This window comes from Lonchura striata, chromosome 3 (genome assembly GCF_046129695.1).
Source record: "Lonchura striata isolate bLonStr1 chromosome 3, bLonStr1.mat, whole genome shotgun sequence".
Classification (NCBI taxonomy): Eukaryota; Metazoa; Chordata; class Aves; order Passeriformes; family Estrildidae; genus Lonchura; species Lonchura striata.
In genome coordinates, this window is record NC_134605.1 from 13,053,352 (window position 1) to 13,069,185 (window position 15,834).

The 15,834-nt window shown below is 35.5% G+C and overlaps 1 protein-coding gene across 2 annotated transcripts in view; it reads left to right on the forward strand.

Annotated features, from left to right (window-relative positions):
• Nucleotides 1–15,834, forward strand: part of UBR2 (ubiquitin protein ligase E3 component n-recognin 2) — a 55,256-nt gene that overhangs the window by 13,834 nt on the left and 25,588 nt on the right. Inside the window, exons 7-18 of one of the 2 annotated variants that reach the window (XM_021547609.3) lie at nt 511–573; nt 1,796–1,916; nt 4,430–4,537; nt 6,041–6,129; nt 6,792–6,890; nt 9,340–9,503; nt 9,594–9,693; nt 10,177–10,305; nt 11,057–11,240; nt 12,253–12,314; nt 13,088–13,198; nt 15,432–15,497. In XM_021547609.3, the coding sequence (XP_021403284.1) occupies nt 511–573; nt 1,796–1,916; nt 4,430–4,537; nt 6,041–6,129; nt 6,792–6,890; nt 9,340–9,503; nt 9,594–9,693; nt 10,177–10,305; nt 11,057–11,240; nt 12,253–12,314; nt 13,088–13,198; nt 15,432–15,497 (1,296 nt within the window). Of the gene's footprint in view, nt 1–510; nt 574–1,795; nt 1,917–4,429; nt 4,538–6,040; nt 6,130–6,791; nt 6,891–6,964; nt 7,064–9,339; nt 9,504–9,593; nt 9,694–10,176; nt 10,306–11,056; nt 11,241–12,252; nt 12,315–13,087; nt 13,199–15,431; nt 15,498–15,834 lie in introns of both variants that reach the window. The other variant, XM_021547608.3, reaches the window with a different exon arrangement.

Sequence of the window (15,834 nt, forward strand, 5' to 3'; positions counted from 1 at the left end):
CTATGAATTCAATCAGCTATCTGTTTTGATGTGTGGATTGACAGTAGAGAAAGACTGAAAACCTTCCTTTTGGAATAAAACAAGTGCTTCAATTGTCTGTTTAAAAGATCAGTTAATTTTAATATCTGCTTTTTAAAAGGCACTGAAATATCTTCAAATTACATCAAAACTAATGAACAATGCCTTTGTACTAATGTTTTCAGTATTTTAATAAGTGTGGTTCTTTTCAATGTTCCTCTTAAGAACAACGTTATACACAGAAAATTTAATGTAACAGGTAACTGAATATATGATACAATTTTATCTTCTTTTAAAAAGTACAGGGTGCATTTGGGAAATCCAAGTGTCTAACTATATACAGTACTTTAAAAAGTGAAAGTAGCAGGAAAGGCAGAGTAGTTAGCATGCATCTGAGGCTTTTACTGTGTTTTTTTTTACTAATGTAAAACACAGAATTGGGACTCCTTGTTTAGGAGTTATTGGTAATGTTACATTTTTCTGAATCTGCAGGGCCGTAGGTCTGTTCGATACGGAGACTTCCAATACTGCGATCAGGCAAAATCAGTAATAGTGGTAAGTAATGGTGGTAAGGGATGTTATCTCCTTACTTGCCTCATCTTAAGCAAAAGGAGGCTTTGCTACCCAGTTGAGTATGACTCCTTATATTTTAATGATACAAAGTGTTGGGAGATACTATTTACAATGTAGTAGAGGTATCAAAATACTGGTTTATGGGTTTTTGTTGTTATTGGTCTTTTGTTGGATTTTTTTTTTCCTACTGTGGCCTACCTGACACCCAAAATAATTTTCTAAAAAGAAGTTTGTAGACAATTTTTTCCTTCATAAAACAGATGTGGCCAGGAACTTTGAATGTATCTTTTAAAATTACATGCTAGTTCAGATCAGTGAAGTTAAATTATTACAGTTTTTCTCCTATAGTGTGAAGTTGCTTATGTCTTTCACAGCAACAGTTACGGAAATTATTACTCATTTAATCCAAGTGTGAAACTGCAAATATTTTCATTTTGTATCTATGCATTTTTATAGGCATATATATTAATATCTATATATTGCAAGATTCTTCCATGTAAAAATGGGAGAATAATGTTTTCTTTTATTTTTTTGTTAACTGCTGCAGTGCAGTACTTAATCACATGAAATAAATAGTTTATGTATGATACTGCAACTGTTGAAAAACAAATGCTGCAACTAGAATTACTATTCTTTGACTATTTAAGGTATTTTAAAAGCATTAGCATATTTTTAAAGATAATGTTGTGCAATATTTTTAACTTGCTGCCCATGCAGGCAAAGAACAAATAGCTTTTATGTGTAACATCTAACTATTATGCTTTCTAATACATAGATGAGGGTAAATTCTCAATATTTAATTTGTATTTTTGAAAATGTCTGTGCTCAGTCAGTTTCCATGATGGGCTGGTGTGTGACTTGCTTGTCATGTTGAGAGGGACAAACACACATGGCTGTCTTGGCTTAAACATGGGATTGTTTATCAGTAAAATGCAGCTGATCAGTGTGAGCATTGATAACAGGCCAAGAGTGGAAAATGGCTTGACCTAAATATGCTGATATTGCATAATAAGGTCCTTAGAATATTAATAGGATAAATAAAATTCAGATTTTTTTTGGGTTTGCTATGTAGGTGTTAGTAATTAGAATATATATAATATTATAAATTATCAAAATAAATCAAGGAATGCTGCATTTCTGTATAGAAGTATATGCCAGTCCTCACTTAAATATGCATTGCCTCCTTTTTCCTTTTCTTTTTAAGAGAAATACCAGTCGTCAGACAAAGCCATTGAAAGTGCAAGTTATGCATTCATCTATTGTTGCCCATCAGAGCTTTGGTCTGAAGCTCCTAACTTGGCTTGGCAGTGTTATTGGATATTCAGGTGGGCAAAATTGATCTTTTTCAGATAAGTTAGAAAATTTTTATGAGAGGAGCTGATTTTCTGAACCAATTTTGTCTACTTATTTCAGATATGTAATGTATAAGGTGAAGCTATTAATAACTTGTCAGACTTCATTCTATTTTCTCTTACTGGAGTGCTGTTCTGAATTCTAAGTTCCATGTGAAAGTGCTACCAGTCTCACGTATTTAGTTGCTGTTGAACAGAAGCTGAGAATTGCTGTCAAATGCACTATGCCAAAAAGCTATTTTTTCAGTCCCTACTTCTTTTTAAATGAATGCAGTAAGATGAAAATAACCTGTCTGATTAGATAAAACAAAATTATTCAAAAGTAATTTGATGAATGTAGATGAAAGCGATTGCTTCAGATTTTTTTGCTAAGTAGAACAGAGAAAATGTGAGGAATTGTAGAAGGTTTTGGTAAGTATAAAAGCTGACAAAGTCTTAATCATATTTTTTAAAAGAGGTTTCTTCAAAGGAATCAAGATGCACAGTATCAGATTTTATGGGAATGCTCAGTTTTTGTTTTGACTTTGTTCCCCCTTGTCCTGGTAAATCATAAGATTGTGAAGATGAGAGGGTATGAGAGGAAATAAAAGGAAAAATGCCAAACTGTTGATATGGAGAAAAGTAGATACAGACACCCTTGCAATTTGTATTTTTTTCATCTGGAAATGTTAGCAAGAAGTATTAGCAAAGCACACTCAGCTGTCATATTGCACATACATCCTGAATAAGTGCATCATTTCTTCAGAGACTGTCGTATTAGACTGATAGTTGGAAAACCAAGTTTTCATGCACAGGGTCTTTGTAACATGTTCTCATTTTTGAAATATAAATAGTTTGTGTTTAAATTTTAAAGATTAGTAAATCAAAATTTTGAACAAAAGTTATGGTAGCAGTTGTAGGTATTAGGAGAAAGGAGAAAGAGTTATGAAGGAAGTTTCCTTCTATAGGAAGTTTTCCTTCCATTGAAACATGTAGGCAGGCACTGTCTATCTCATTTTAAGCCCAGTCTTGTACCACGTCATTTGTGTCAGGTGCCACAGTCATTAATTTTCAGCACTAAATGACAGTTGCAAAAAAGTAACTTGAATATGTCATTCTTGTCTCATATTGCAGAAGAAAGTGCTGAATTTTGAGTTTGTATGTAGTGTTTCTGAAGTTCTGAAGAGTTCAGGTCATTAAGTGCTGAGTTCTTTATGTTTCAGAAGGGCAAAAGGCATGTTTGTAAACAGCACACGTCCATTTTGTCTGTGACCAGTGAGCTCCTTTCCTTGAATTGCCTTCCATGTCTTGGGATGCAATATTGTACTCCTAGTCTTGTTTTGTGAAATGCACTTCTGAAAGATTTGGTTTCCCTTAGCTTTTTAACAGACACACCCAAACAACTAAATTCTGCTCAGTCTTTTAAACAGTCTGTAAAAACCCTTCATCTGTAACATGGGGTGAGAGAGTTGGTGCTTGGGTGGTTACACTGAAATGTCCCTGAACAATGGCTGAGTGACAGGTAGAGGGATCTTCTGCTGTGCCAGAGTTAGGTTGGATGATTGCTGTCAAAGGAATGACAAATTATTGTAATTAAAAAAAAAAAAAAAAAAGCTTTTCTATGGAACTTAGTCAGAAGTTTGACCACTACATCCTGCCTAGCAAATATTCCTTCTTCCACTTATTCCAATAAGTGTCAATTGACAATTGCTGAACAATGCAGTAGTTTCTATTAATTTGTTGTCCTTCATAACAGTAGTTGGAATTGAACTCTACAAGGCAAAAAGGAATAATCCCAAACTGCTGTAGGGGTTCTCAGAGTGTATATTACTGCACCATGCAGCACATGGTGCAGTGTACACAGCACTAAGCCACTCTGCCTGAGGAGCTGAGATGCCAAGCAGGGTGTGGAAGTTAGAGGCTGTAAGTCCCATAGTTCTGAGGAAATATGCATTACCTTCAGTGCAAAGCCAGATTGAAAATTCTTAACAGGAGCATGTCTGGGTTGTGCTGTGTTTCAGATGCAGGCTTATCTGCAAGCATATGACTTACATGTTCATGTGGTTACAGTTATCGCTTTTTTTCATTAGAAGAAAATATGCAGATAAGCCTTAAAATGATAGCATGAATATACAAGTAATTTCATGTATTAATTATATTTCCCTTTTCATTGGAGTCTAATCAGGAAACCTAAACTCTGGGAAATTAGTCTGCTGTGTAACTGTTTCTTATTTTATAAGGAACCACATTTTAATTTCATAACTTTAAACCAAATCACTGTGTTTGGTAATTTTCATTATGTTACTGTGTTCCAAAAGGCTAGTGTGAAACTTGCAAGGTGTGAAATATTTGTGTTTTTATCAGCACAATATGAGTGCTGTTATTCAGTTGTCATGAAAAAGGGGGCAGTGTGAGGACTTCTGTGTTGTATGAACATTTCAGGATGTCAAAACAACACACATTTTTGTTTGAGGTGTAACTAACTTGTACCATTTCTCTTAATTAAGATGGCCTTCGCCGAATATTGTGTCAAGTTGGTTTGCAAGAAGGTCCAGATGGTGAAAATTCTTCTCTTGTAGATAAGCTGATGCTGTATGATTCTAAACTGTGGAAAGGTGAGTTTAAACAAAGCTCTGGAAAATGCTAGAGAATGCTATGCCTAAGTTTTCTTTTTATTGTATCTGCTAATGTTTGATCATTTTTACTGTGGTGTATTGTGGGTAATTTTACCTAATTTGTTACAATCTCACCCTTCATGATCCACTCCCAAGTGTATTTAAGACAAGAACATACAGAAACCATTTGGAGATGGGGCTGGTTTTAGGTCTGATTTTTCAAAGTGGTCTAAAATTAAAATTGACTTGAATATGCAAATGATAATGATAGTTAATGAGAATTGAGTAAATGATAGAGAAATTGGGGATTTTTCTGCTTTATAGGATCTCAGCATCCATTTCATATCTACCAAAATGCCTATATTTAAGGGATAACGCAGAGTCTGCTTTGAATCATGTTTGTGTTCATGAGGTATTCTTAAGTATTCTGAGAACATTCAGTGAAAATTACTGTTCTGTTGTTTTAGAGCTTTTGAAACCTTGAAAGGCTGTTTGATATAAAGGAATTAGCTAGAAAAGTTGCAATTTTGAGGAACGGGAGGTACTTAATTTCTATTCCATCATTGATTCTCTGTCTGATTTGATACCGTGAAAGAGAGTGTAAAGCCAGGTGTGAGAAGAACAAAGAACAGGTAGGGAATGATGCAGTATGTCTGCCTGGGGAACTTCTTGGAGTAGCAATAAAATAAGTAAGAAGTAAGGTGGAAAGTGGATGTAGTATGGAGAAAATTATTATTGTAGGTTTTGTTTATCTAATACCTTTATCTTGAGAAAGAAGTCCTGGCACTGCAAGTTTTGTAATATGAAAAGTACTGCTTTTGAGGAGAATTACAGCATTTTTATACCAGTTTTGTTAGGATAGTATCTTTCATGTAAGCAAGGAGTAACTTTTACATCTCTATTTCGACATCAATATTTCTCTACTTTTTCTCATATTCCATAGTTCTCTGCATTAAGGAGATAGTGTCATGGCTTTTGATTAAAAAGTGATCTGCAGAAGAAATTATGCATATTTTCATTTTTTTCCAAGCTCCATAGAGATTAATATCATTTGTATTGATAATACTTTCTGGGAGGCTGTCCAGACAGATTAGAAATTCAGAGATACCTTAGCTGATTACTTTATGGAGATATTCCCAACTAGGAAAATTTGTTGCAGTTCCCAAGACTTCTCATAATAGTATTCTCTTCTTTTCCCATCTAAATTCCCTGTTTATCCTGTAGAGGAACAGAGTTCTGTTCTTGTTTTGCCGATTTCCCTTATATTTGATGACACATATTCACATTCAACGGTACTATTTTATACAGGAGTAATAAATAATGCCTCTTGAAGAATTTTGATTTGTTATTCTTCTTTATCCTTTGCTACCACCTTACAGACTTAATCAAAGCAGCTTCTACTCTGAAATACACATTTACCTCATTTATTATTTTTCTAAATGTTTTCATAATATGTTGATAGAAAATAGTGACATGCAATATTTCATTCATTTTTGTTGACAGGAGCTAGAAATGTGTATCACCAGTTATTCATGAGCAGTCTTCTTATGGATTTGAAATACAAGAAACTTTTTGCTATCCGCTTTGCGAGAGTAAGTATCTTTCTTATAAAGCCATTAAATGCTAAAACTGTCTAGTGAAGAGAGTCTAGTTAGTATACAGTGATTTAAATGAACTGTTACTCAATTTTTTTTCCTTTTTATGGAAGTGAAAATTTGAAATTAAATGCTGGAAATTTTATTTTACTCTTCAGTATATTAGTTATAATGGCATCTAATTTCTTGGGAAGGAAATGGCCTTTCAGACGCCCCAGAACTAAAGCAGTTCAGATGTTTTTGCCTTCACCATCAGCTATGCAGGCTATCACTTCTTAAGAGCTAATCACTTCTCGTTGTTGAGGTATAAGCTGTTATAGCACTGCTTAGAAATAATGCTGAAATTCAGTCATGCTGATTAGTATTTGTGCAGTAACTGGTATTTGAAATGCTTTAAATCAGCACTGTAAAATTCTGCTCACTCTGCTGCAGACTCTTGGGTAGAAAATAAAATAGTAGCCTTTATTGTGAAAATGAGAGTGAGTAGATCTCACATGTGAGCAGATTAGGTTATCATATTCTTTGTACAAAATACCATAATAATAATCCATTAGAGCTACTCTTCCCTTTTTCATGGCATTAAAGTTTCCCAGAGCAGACATTTAAGTTAAAAAATCAGGTCAGTGTGGATTAGAGGTGAATTTCCCCTTGTTGTTTAGAATTACCGGCAGTTGCAGAGAGATTATATGGAGGATGATCACGAACGGGCAGTATCGGTGGCTGCTCTGTCTGTCCAACTCTTCACTGTACCTACTCTGGTGAGTAGTGCCTGTCTTTCTTTTAAAAACTGATAGTTGGCACTCCTTGCCTTTTTTTGCCTCCTTCTTAATAGAACTATGAGCGATTGCAGAGTGATTTTATGAAAGATGACCACGACAGAGAGTTCTCAATTGCTGACCTCTCGATACAGATATTCACAGTGCCTTCTCTTGTAAGTACTAAAAGACCAAAAAAGGAAATCTTTATTTGTTAAAAGCCACTCAAAGTTCATAAATCAAGGCTGCAGATTTCTTTAACATTACTGTGAAAATGCAGAACAGTCAGACTGTTTGCATACATTGCTATGGGTTTAGGAGTGAAAGCATTTAACATTGGGAAGTTTCAGACTGGCTTCCCAGAGTGGAATGGGTGTTTCTGGTTTTTCTTTCTACATTTTTCTTTTACTGTTTTTTAGAAAGGTGCTTTCATATTTATTTACAGATACATGCACATACCATTTAAATTCCTCATCATACTGAGCCACCTTTACATGTTTGTAGAAGTCTATATTATGGTTTGCGTATCATGGTTTCAGAGCACCATTCTGGTGCAATTTTACAAGTGATCCACTTTATGTTCATTTTCCAATCAATACAAGTGCAAGCAAGAATTGTCTCATGATACTCCCTACTTCCTTTGGTACTTTGAGTCTCAATACAGTGCCTTCTTTTAGATTTCCAGTTAACTTTTGTTTTGGTGCTGCAAGCACTGTGTCTTCTCCCAGCTCACTAAATCTGTGGTCCTTCACCATCTTGTTTGGGAAACTTTTTTTTTTTGTTCCAGTCTTCATTTAAGTCTTGTCTTTGCTTGTATTATGAACTAGACAAATTAAAATTTGAGTCTGTACTGGAATAAAAGTCTGATTTTCATACCCAGAATTGTTTAAAAAAATAAATACTTGTGAATCCTTCCAAATTGAATAAGCCTTATTGAGCTCTTAAATTCAGTAGTAGCATGGCAATCACAATACTGAGAAAACTTCTTCAGTTTCTTAGGGATGCATGATATTCATGGGAATTCAACAGGAACTCAGGATTTTATTCCCATGGTTCAGGACAATACTGTATTGCCTCTTTTATTTTTGATGCTTTCAGTAAGAATGTTGCCAATTTCAGACGTACAGTTAGACTTCACCAACTAATACTCAGATGGTTATGGTATTCTTCCCTTTGGCAGATGGGGTGGAACGATACTACTTCTTGAAAAAGTAATTTCAAATATTTCCCAGGGCAGAGTAATTGCACTGCCCTTTTTATATGTGTTCTATTTTAGAAGCATGCAAAAAAAGCAAAGCAAACACATTTTGACTGTTGTGCAGAATGATACAATAGACTGATGACATGAAAGTAATTATGATAAGCTTCTATCACATGAACTAAGTAGTATTTTTCAATATATTTATAGCCACTCGTTCTTAACTAAATGAATAAGTTGAAGAGTTTAAACCACCCCACCATCATCCAGTAACATTTTCAAACTGATCTTAGTAATTTAAAAGTTTGAGCTCTGAAGGAACTATGGTTTTTTGCTTTGAGGGTGGACGGACAGCTCTGTTGGTGATTATTTTTTGGGGGGAAAATGTTAATCATTAGATTCTTTTCCCCAACTGCAGTAGCATTTTAGAAACTATTTTGGATTATCATTAGCAACTGCAGAACCTGGAAGCTCTAGTCAAGAGCCACAATGTCATTGTGGTAAATCAGAATGCCCAATATTGTTGAGTCTACTAGCCAGATGCAAGGATTGCTAGGCTCATCCCATTTAACCTGGAGAACCAACAGAATGGGGGAATTGTGGAAGTGTTCATGAGTAGGAGCTGGCAATAACTTAGTGCCCCCTCCTCTCTTGTGAAGTTGGGTTAGGTTAGGCTGGGTGATGAAGACAATCTTTGTCAGACTTTGCTGATTTGTTTCATACAACACATGGATATATGCAGTAGGTCTTGAGGAAAATTAGAGGTTATTTCATTAAATTTCCATGTGGAAATTGCATGTGCAGTTCCTTACTAGCTCAAAAGAGGCTCTGCTCACCACAGCTCTTGACAGTTTGTAAACAGAAAACAGAAGAGCTGTCACTCCCCTAAAGGGTCTCAAGCTATATGAGAGGAGACAACACATACTTAAAGGGAGGTACAAGTTAATTATAAGACACATAATAATATGTCTTGTGCCATAATTATATAGATCAGCAGGGGCCTTACCATAGACAGACTTCTGTACAGAAAGGATCTGAAAAAAGAAATCTGGCTTATGATGATTTTTGACTGGATTCCTTTTTTTTGTCTTCTGTGATTCTGTGAAAAGAATGCTTTGCAGTGTTCTGTTCTAATTATTGATGTGATTATTTTGGATTTTTAAAAAATGTATTTTATAAACTTCATGGTGCAGTGTGAGAATCTTGTTAGCTTTGTCTGCTAATTACAGCAAATTTCAATGTACTTTGGCATAGGCTCGAATGCTAATAACGGAAGAGAATCTCATGACCACTATCATCAAAACTTTCATGGATCACTTAAGGCACCGTGACATCCAAGGCAGGTTTCAGTTTGAACGTTACACTGCTCTGCAGGCTTTCAAATTCAGACGTGTCCAGAGCCTCATTTTGGATCTCAAGTAAGTATACTAACTATGTGCTGATTTGAGAAATTGAGGAGTTTAAAAAAAAATCAAAAATGAACACTTGCATCTTTCTAATCTCCCCAGGTACGTGTTGATAAGTAAGCCAACGGAGTGGTCAGACGACTTGAGACGCAAGTTCCTGGAGGGTTTTGATGCCTTCTTAGAATTACTCAAATGTATGCAGGTACGTAATTCTGTGAATTACAAAATTTAAGCAGGAAGTTAGCTATTTTGATGTTAAAATAGAAGAAATTTGATCTACTCTTCATTTTATAACTTCAATGCAGTATCACTTTTGGAGCCATTGCGTTTTCCTAAAACATAACATCTTGCTTCACTTCTTAAAATGTTGTCTTAGAGGACAATAAAAAGGAAGAGCAGTTCAAAACGAGAAGTGTCATTTAGGGCATATTTTGCACTTGTAGAGGCAGACAAGACAATTCTGTGGGCAAAATGTGGTTCATCTTAAGAGTTGCTTCTTGTATTAAGGAATAAATTGTTCCTGACACACAAATAGACCTCTTCACTTGTGGTTTCATTCCCTTAAGGTTCTTTTTACCTGTTGCAGCAACAGTATGTTTATAAGGACTGCTAACCACTGTCTCATATCTGCTTTTAGTGTATTTCAGTGATACATTGTTGAAATGTATAATTCTTCTTGTTCTAGGGTATGGATCCAATAACTCGTCAAGTAGGACAGCACATTGAAATGGAACCAGAGTGGGAAGCAGCATTTACACTGCAGATGAAATTAACACTTGTTATTTCAATGATGCAGGACTGGTGTGCATTAGATGTAAGTTCCTTTGGAATTGTTTTTCTTTGTGAAGAGGGATAAAACCCAAATATTAATACATGTAAATATTGACCTAAACACAACTTCGCTATAAGCACAAGGGCATCTTCTATAAGGAAATGCAAATCTTTACTTTGTATTTAAACACAAGTGTGGTTTGTACTGAGTAATTCAGAAGAGCATGTTTAAGCCTTTTACCAATACTGCAGAGAGTTTTGTCACACATCTGAAGATAGTGTATCAGAAACCTATCTGTTTGTAATTTTCAAAGAGGAGGGAATGGAGGAGTAGGCCCTGGATCTACCAAATACTGCTTAATTATAAATCATGTTTCTGCTCCCTAAGTGTTTCAAGATTTCAGGACTTTAGTGTGGTAAAATATGGCTGTGGAATAAGTGATTCTGGAATACCTGAACATTCAGGCTGGCTTTAATCTGTCACTGGTAGTTAATGTGCAGGTTTTACTAGCCTAGCAGGATCACTCTTCAGAAAGTTACCATAATGTCAGTTACAAAAAAAACCCCAAAGCCAAGTAACATCCTAGTGGGTACTTTTCTAATCAGACATACCAGTATTAGTTTTGCAGTTTGTACCCTCCTTAATTTGGCTTTTTTGTTGGATTCCTTATCTTAATTTTGCAGGACTGTTGTTAAAAATCGCAAACACTTCAGGGTTTTTTTTATGTTGTCCATATTATTTTTCAGAGCTGTGTTTTTTTCATAATCTCTGTAAACTGCAATCTTTCTTGTAGGAAAAAGTATTGATTGAAGCTTACAAGAAATGCCTGACTGTGTTGATGCAGTGTCATAGTGGGTTTACTGATGGAGAGCAGCCTATTGTCCTCAGTATGTGTGGACATTCAGTTGAGACCATCAGATACTGCGTTTCTCAGGAAAAAGTTAGCATTCATCTCCCAGTTTCTCGTTTACTTGCAGGTATGAACAGTTGAAAAATGTTTCAGGAAATGCAAAATGTTCTATAGGTGTGATTTGTGTTTGTGTGTACATGAAGACACACACAAGTATTGTTTAAAGCCTGAATAGGATAAATTTTGGCCATTTTTTAGTTGTTTTCTGGCTTCCAGGCCAGATGTTCTCAGTCACCAGAAAACTTGTTATCATTCAGGCTGGGGGAGATTGTCTCATGCCTCTGGATTTGTATTATAGGCAGCTCCTGCTGCTTTTGCCACTTGAATGACGCAAAAGAACTGTGACAAAATATGGACCGTGGTTGGAATATGTTTAGCTGTCAGCTTGAATAGACTAATCAACATTCTGTTAGAGAACAGATTTATAAAACAGATGTGTCACCAGAAAATTAGGCTATGCCTATCTTGTTCAGCAGTTGTGTTGAAAAAAGCTTTGTGAATTTTACTTTACAGAATCAGAAAGAATGTGATAAAAATAAATTCACAAATAATGAAGCCAAGAATGTAATTCTTAGGTAAAGAGCCATGCAGCTCAGTGTCAAATGGCTTTGAATATTTGAATCTTTTAGCAAAGTCCATGTAACTTCAAAAGAAAGCAAACCAGAAAACCTTAATGTGTTTTGTAGGGGCCTTATTCTAGTTCCTGAGATATTTTATAAACCCCCAAGTACTGATAAAAAGGATGAGGTATCTGCAGTTGATGGTTTGTCCTGATAGACCAAAGACTCTTGGCTCTCACTGTGGGGACATGACAGGGTTCAAAAAAAGACAAAAATCTCACTTGTACTGCAAGGCTTATACAGATACAAAGGGAAAACTTCAATTATCTTAAAATGTATTCTTTGTAACATGTTTCCTCAGGAAATAACTGTGTAGCTTCAATATCATAAATTTGGAGACTTGTTGCTGTGTCTAGAAAAATGGTCTGCAAGTAAATTAGATGACCTTTTTTGTCCTGTTTTAATTACCTAATATATTGTATGTAATATTCTGTATGGTTTCTTCATGTCTTTTTGTAGGCTTGCATGTTTTGCTGAGTAAAACTGAAGTGGCATATAAGTTTCCAGAGCTGCTACCCCTGGTATGTAATTAAATGTTGTATATTCATGAAATATAATTAATGCTGAGCATGAAATTGGTCATGTAAGTGTAGGATGATATTAAATATAACAAAGGGCCTTTGTACTGTGAATTCTACTCAGAGAGAATATCTTTAGTATGTAAAATTGCCTCTTAAAAGATTAATATCTAGATATTCATGACTAGAGCATAGGCAGGCAGTATTGCTCTCTAAAGTAACTAAGACTCAGGTTGCATAACCTCCTTTTTGTAATAGAAACTGTTTTTAGGAACCCCAGGTAGGATCTGATTCCTTCTCCTTGGGCTGGGTTCTCATTTTCTTCCCCAGCTGTTTCTTGCTTTCTGCCTGTTCTTATTGATATGCTATTTCTTTAAGGGGTAGTCAAAAAAGGTAAAATAAAAGGGGATTAAACCTAACTTGGAGAAGAAATTTCAGTGTCTTTGGAAGGAAGTAGTACTTAACCTTTGAATGAAATAAATTAAATTACAGTGTTGTTAAATTGATGCTGTTAATGTTATAAATTATAAAAGCTACTGTCTTTAGGAATAAAATAAAGCCCTTTTGCAGTAGCTGTGTGGAGCAAAGACAGAATGTAAGGGTGATTAACAATTTGAAAGATTGTAAATAGGCTCATCTAACTTGTTTGTTTGATTTGCTTGTGTTTTGTAGTACCCAAATATTTTGATGATCACAAATATCATCCTCCTTCATTTCAGTCCCATGTTCTTTTATTTTCTCTATATACATCAAAATATTGCATTTTCTTAATGCAGAGTGAGCTTAGCCCACCCATGTTAATAGAACATCCTCTACGATGCCTAGTCCTATGTGCCCAAGTGCATGCAGGGATGTGGAGAAGGAATGGCTTCTCTCTTGTTAATCAGGTAAGTGCAAAGTAGCTGTAGAATCACTCTTTCCTGATAGCTCTCTCAGGATAATTTCACAGAATCAATTAGGTTGAACAAGACCTCTGAGATCATTGAGTCCAACCCTTGGCTAAACACCATCTTGTGAGCTGGACCACAGCACTAAGGACCATGTCCAGTCATTCTTGAACACCTCCAGGGATGATGACTCCACCACCTCCTTGGGCAGTCCATTTCAATTTTTAGCAACCCTTTCCATGAAGAAATTCTTCCCAGTTTCCAACCTCCCTTGGCATAACCTGAGGATGTGGTCTCTTGTCCTGTCGCTGGTTGTCTGGAAGAGCCTCAGTGTATTTCTTGAAGTGAAGGGCCTACAGCTGGAGACAGCACTTGAGGTGGGACCTCACCAGTGCTAAGTATGGAAGGAGCTCTTGGTCTTTCAGACCACAAAACCTTCTGTTTCGATTTGAAATTTTACTTATGTCAGTCTTATGGAAGGCAATGTGAGGTAGGCGTTTTTATCAGCACTGGCATCATTTGAGTATTTTTGCTTTTAAACTGATCTTTGATTTTTTTTTTTTAGTCAGAAGTTGCTTTTTTATTTCAGGACTGCTGCAGTGGCCACTGAACTTAGTGCTTGGTGTGTAGAGTTATAGTTAATGCAGTTAATGACTCCTAGCTTTTTCACTGTGTACTGTGCAGCAGCAGTTGGAAGTGCAGAATTAGATCTGTGCATCTGTGGTAATGCATTCATCACCTCCATTTAAAAGTGTCTTGGATATAAAAATATGCAGCATTATGGTATTATGGCTATTTATATTTATAAAGTAGTTGAAATCCAAAAACCCTACAGAAGCATTAGAAGCAGTGTAGAACAAAGTGTTTCTTGGCTTTTAGCTCTAATACTTCTGGAGACTTTAATTTCTAAACGTATGTTCTCAGTGTTTGTATAAATTAGGTGTTCCAAGCATAACAGATATAAAATGGGTACTGTGGTGTCAGTACCACCCACCAGGGTGATTGTCTCAAGTGATTTTCTCAGCAAGTCTTAGATTACAACAGGAATAGGGTTTAATTCTGTGAGGTGTTAACTTGATTTATTTGCAAGAAAATTCCTTCAGTCCCATCAGCCCTCATGTCCATTAGATAATTGCAATGTATATTTGCTAGGAGACTGAATTAAGCTGCTCAAATATATTATATTCTGACACTTCTTGACTCTTGAAGGATCTTTATAAGGTGGTGTCCTTGTTGTCATTACAGCAAAAAGAGCTCTAGTTTTGTGCAATTATAGCAGTACCCATAGTGCTGTAGACACACATCAAATCTGGAATTTCAGCATAGTTTTCGGTAGTGAAATAAATCTCTGTTTTAATTTTCCCTGATGGTCAGGATCTTGAAGTTAAGAGCTTCATTAAGTTGAGATAACATAACTCCGAGTCTGCAAGTCCTTTCTCTTTACTTTGTCTATGGGAAGAGCTCATGTTCAGCCAGCTCCTTTTGGAACTTTCCCAGATAATAGGACTGGACATGTATATGTGTGGATTATTAGGATAGAGAAGAAAGGAAAGGCATGCCTAGCTGTTGTCATGTAATTCTGGTGGAAGTGGTTTGTGTCTAGAGGAGACTGTAGCATGCTGTAGTTTGTTTCCAGACCTATGCAGGAATTTGTCAGCCCTATTTATTTTCCCTCTATTGTGGTAGAACCAAACTTTCCCACCTTTCAGTGCAATGCAGTGGTTGTGGTGCTGCTGCTGCCTGGCTCAGTCCTGTTGAGTTACTTCCCAGGATGGTTTGGGTTAAGTATAGTTCTGTCACAATATTAACATTTTGCTGACATTGGCAATTCCTGAAAGATGGTATCTCAAATGATTAAAGAGCAATTCATGGAGCGAAGAAAAAACATTTCTCCAACTGCAAGGGCTTTCTGTCCTGTGAATTTCAAACAGTTAATTGCTAAAAAAATACATTAAAACATAAGCTAAAGAAGCCAAAAAGATTTTTGCTTGCAAGTTTGTAAAATTCAGACACTGCATCACTACAGCCCAGCCAGCAACTATGATTATCTTTTGCTTTATAAAAAAGCTTTTTGCATATAGATAAAATTGTGTAATTTTTTTCAAATTACAGATTCATTTTTTGTTTATGAACACAGTATAGCAGAGTTTATTTTTTACAGAAGTAAAATAATTTTAGATTAAATATTAACTTTGTTAATCATTGTGGTGTGGTGTTTGGGTATTTTTTTCAGATTTATTACTATCATAATGTGAAGTGCAGGAGAGAGATGTTTGACAAGGACATAGTAATGCTTCAGGTAACAATGTATACCAGTCTCCATTTTTTCAAGTATTTTCAGGATGTCTCTGTGTTTATGTTTTATCAGAACTTTTTTAAGGAAAAAGTGTCTATTTTTTTGTGGAAGGACTTCAATTTTCTTATTTTATCTACATAATTATGTAATAATTTTAAAAGGCAATAACTATTGTTGTAATAATTGTTTTTTTAACTACAGCTTTAAAATTGCAGAATTTTCTGTTTAATGTATATATGCCACATCTTCAAGAATGTAATATTTTAACTATTGGGTGGTGCTGTACTGGCAGTTGCATGAGTCTGCATGTTGTCAGAAATGCGGTCACTGTATGTGTTGA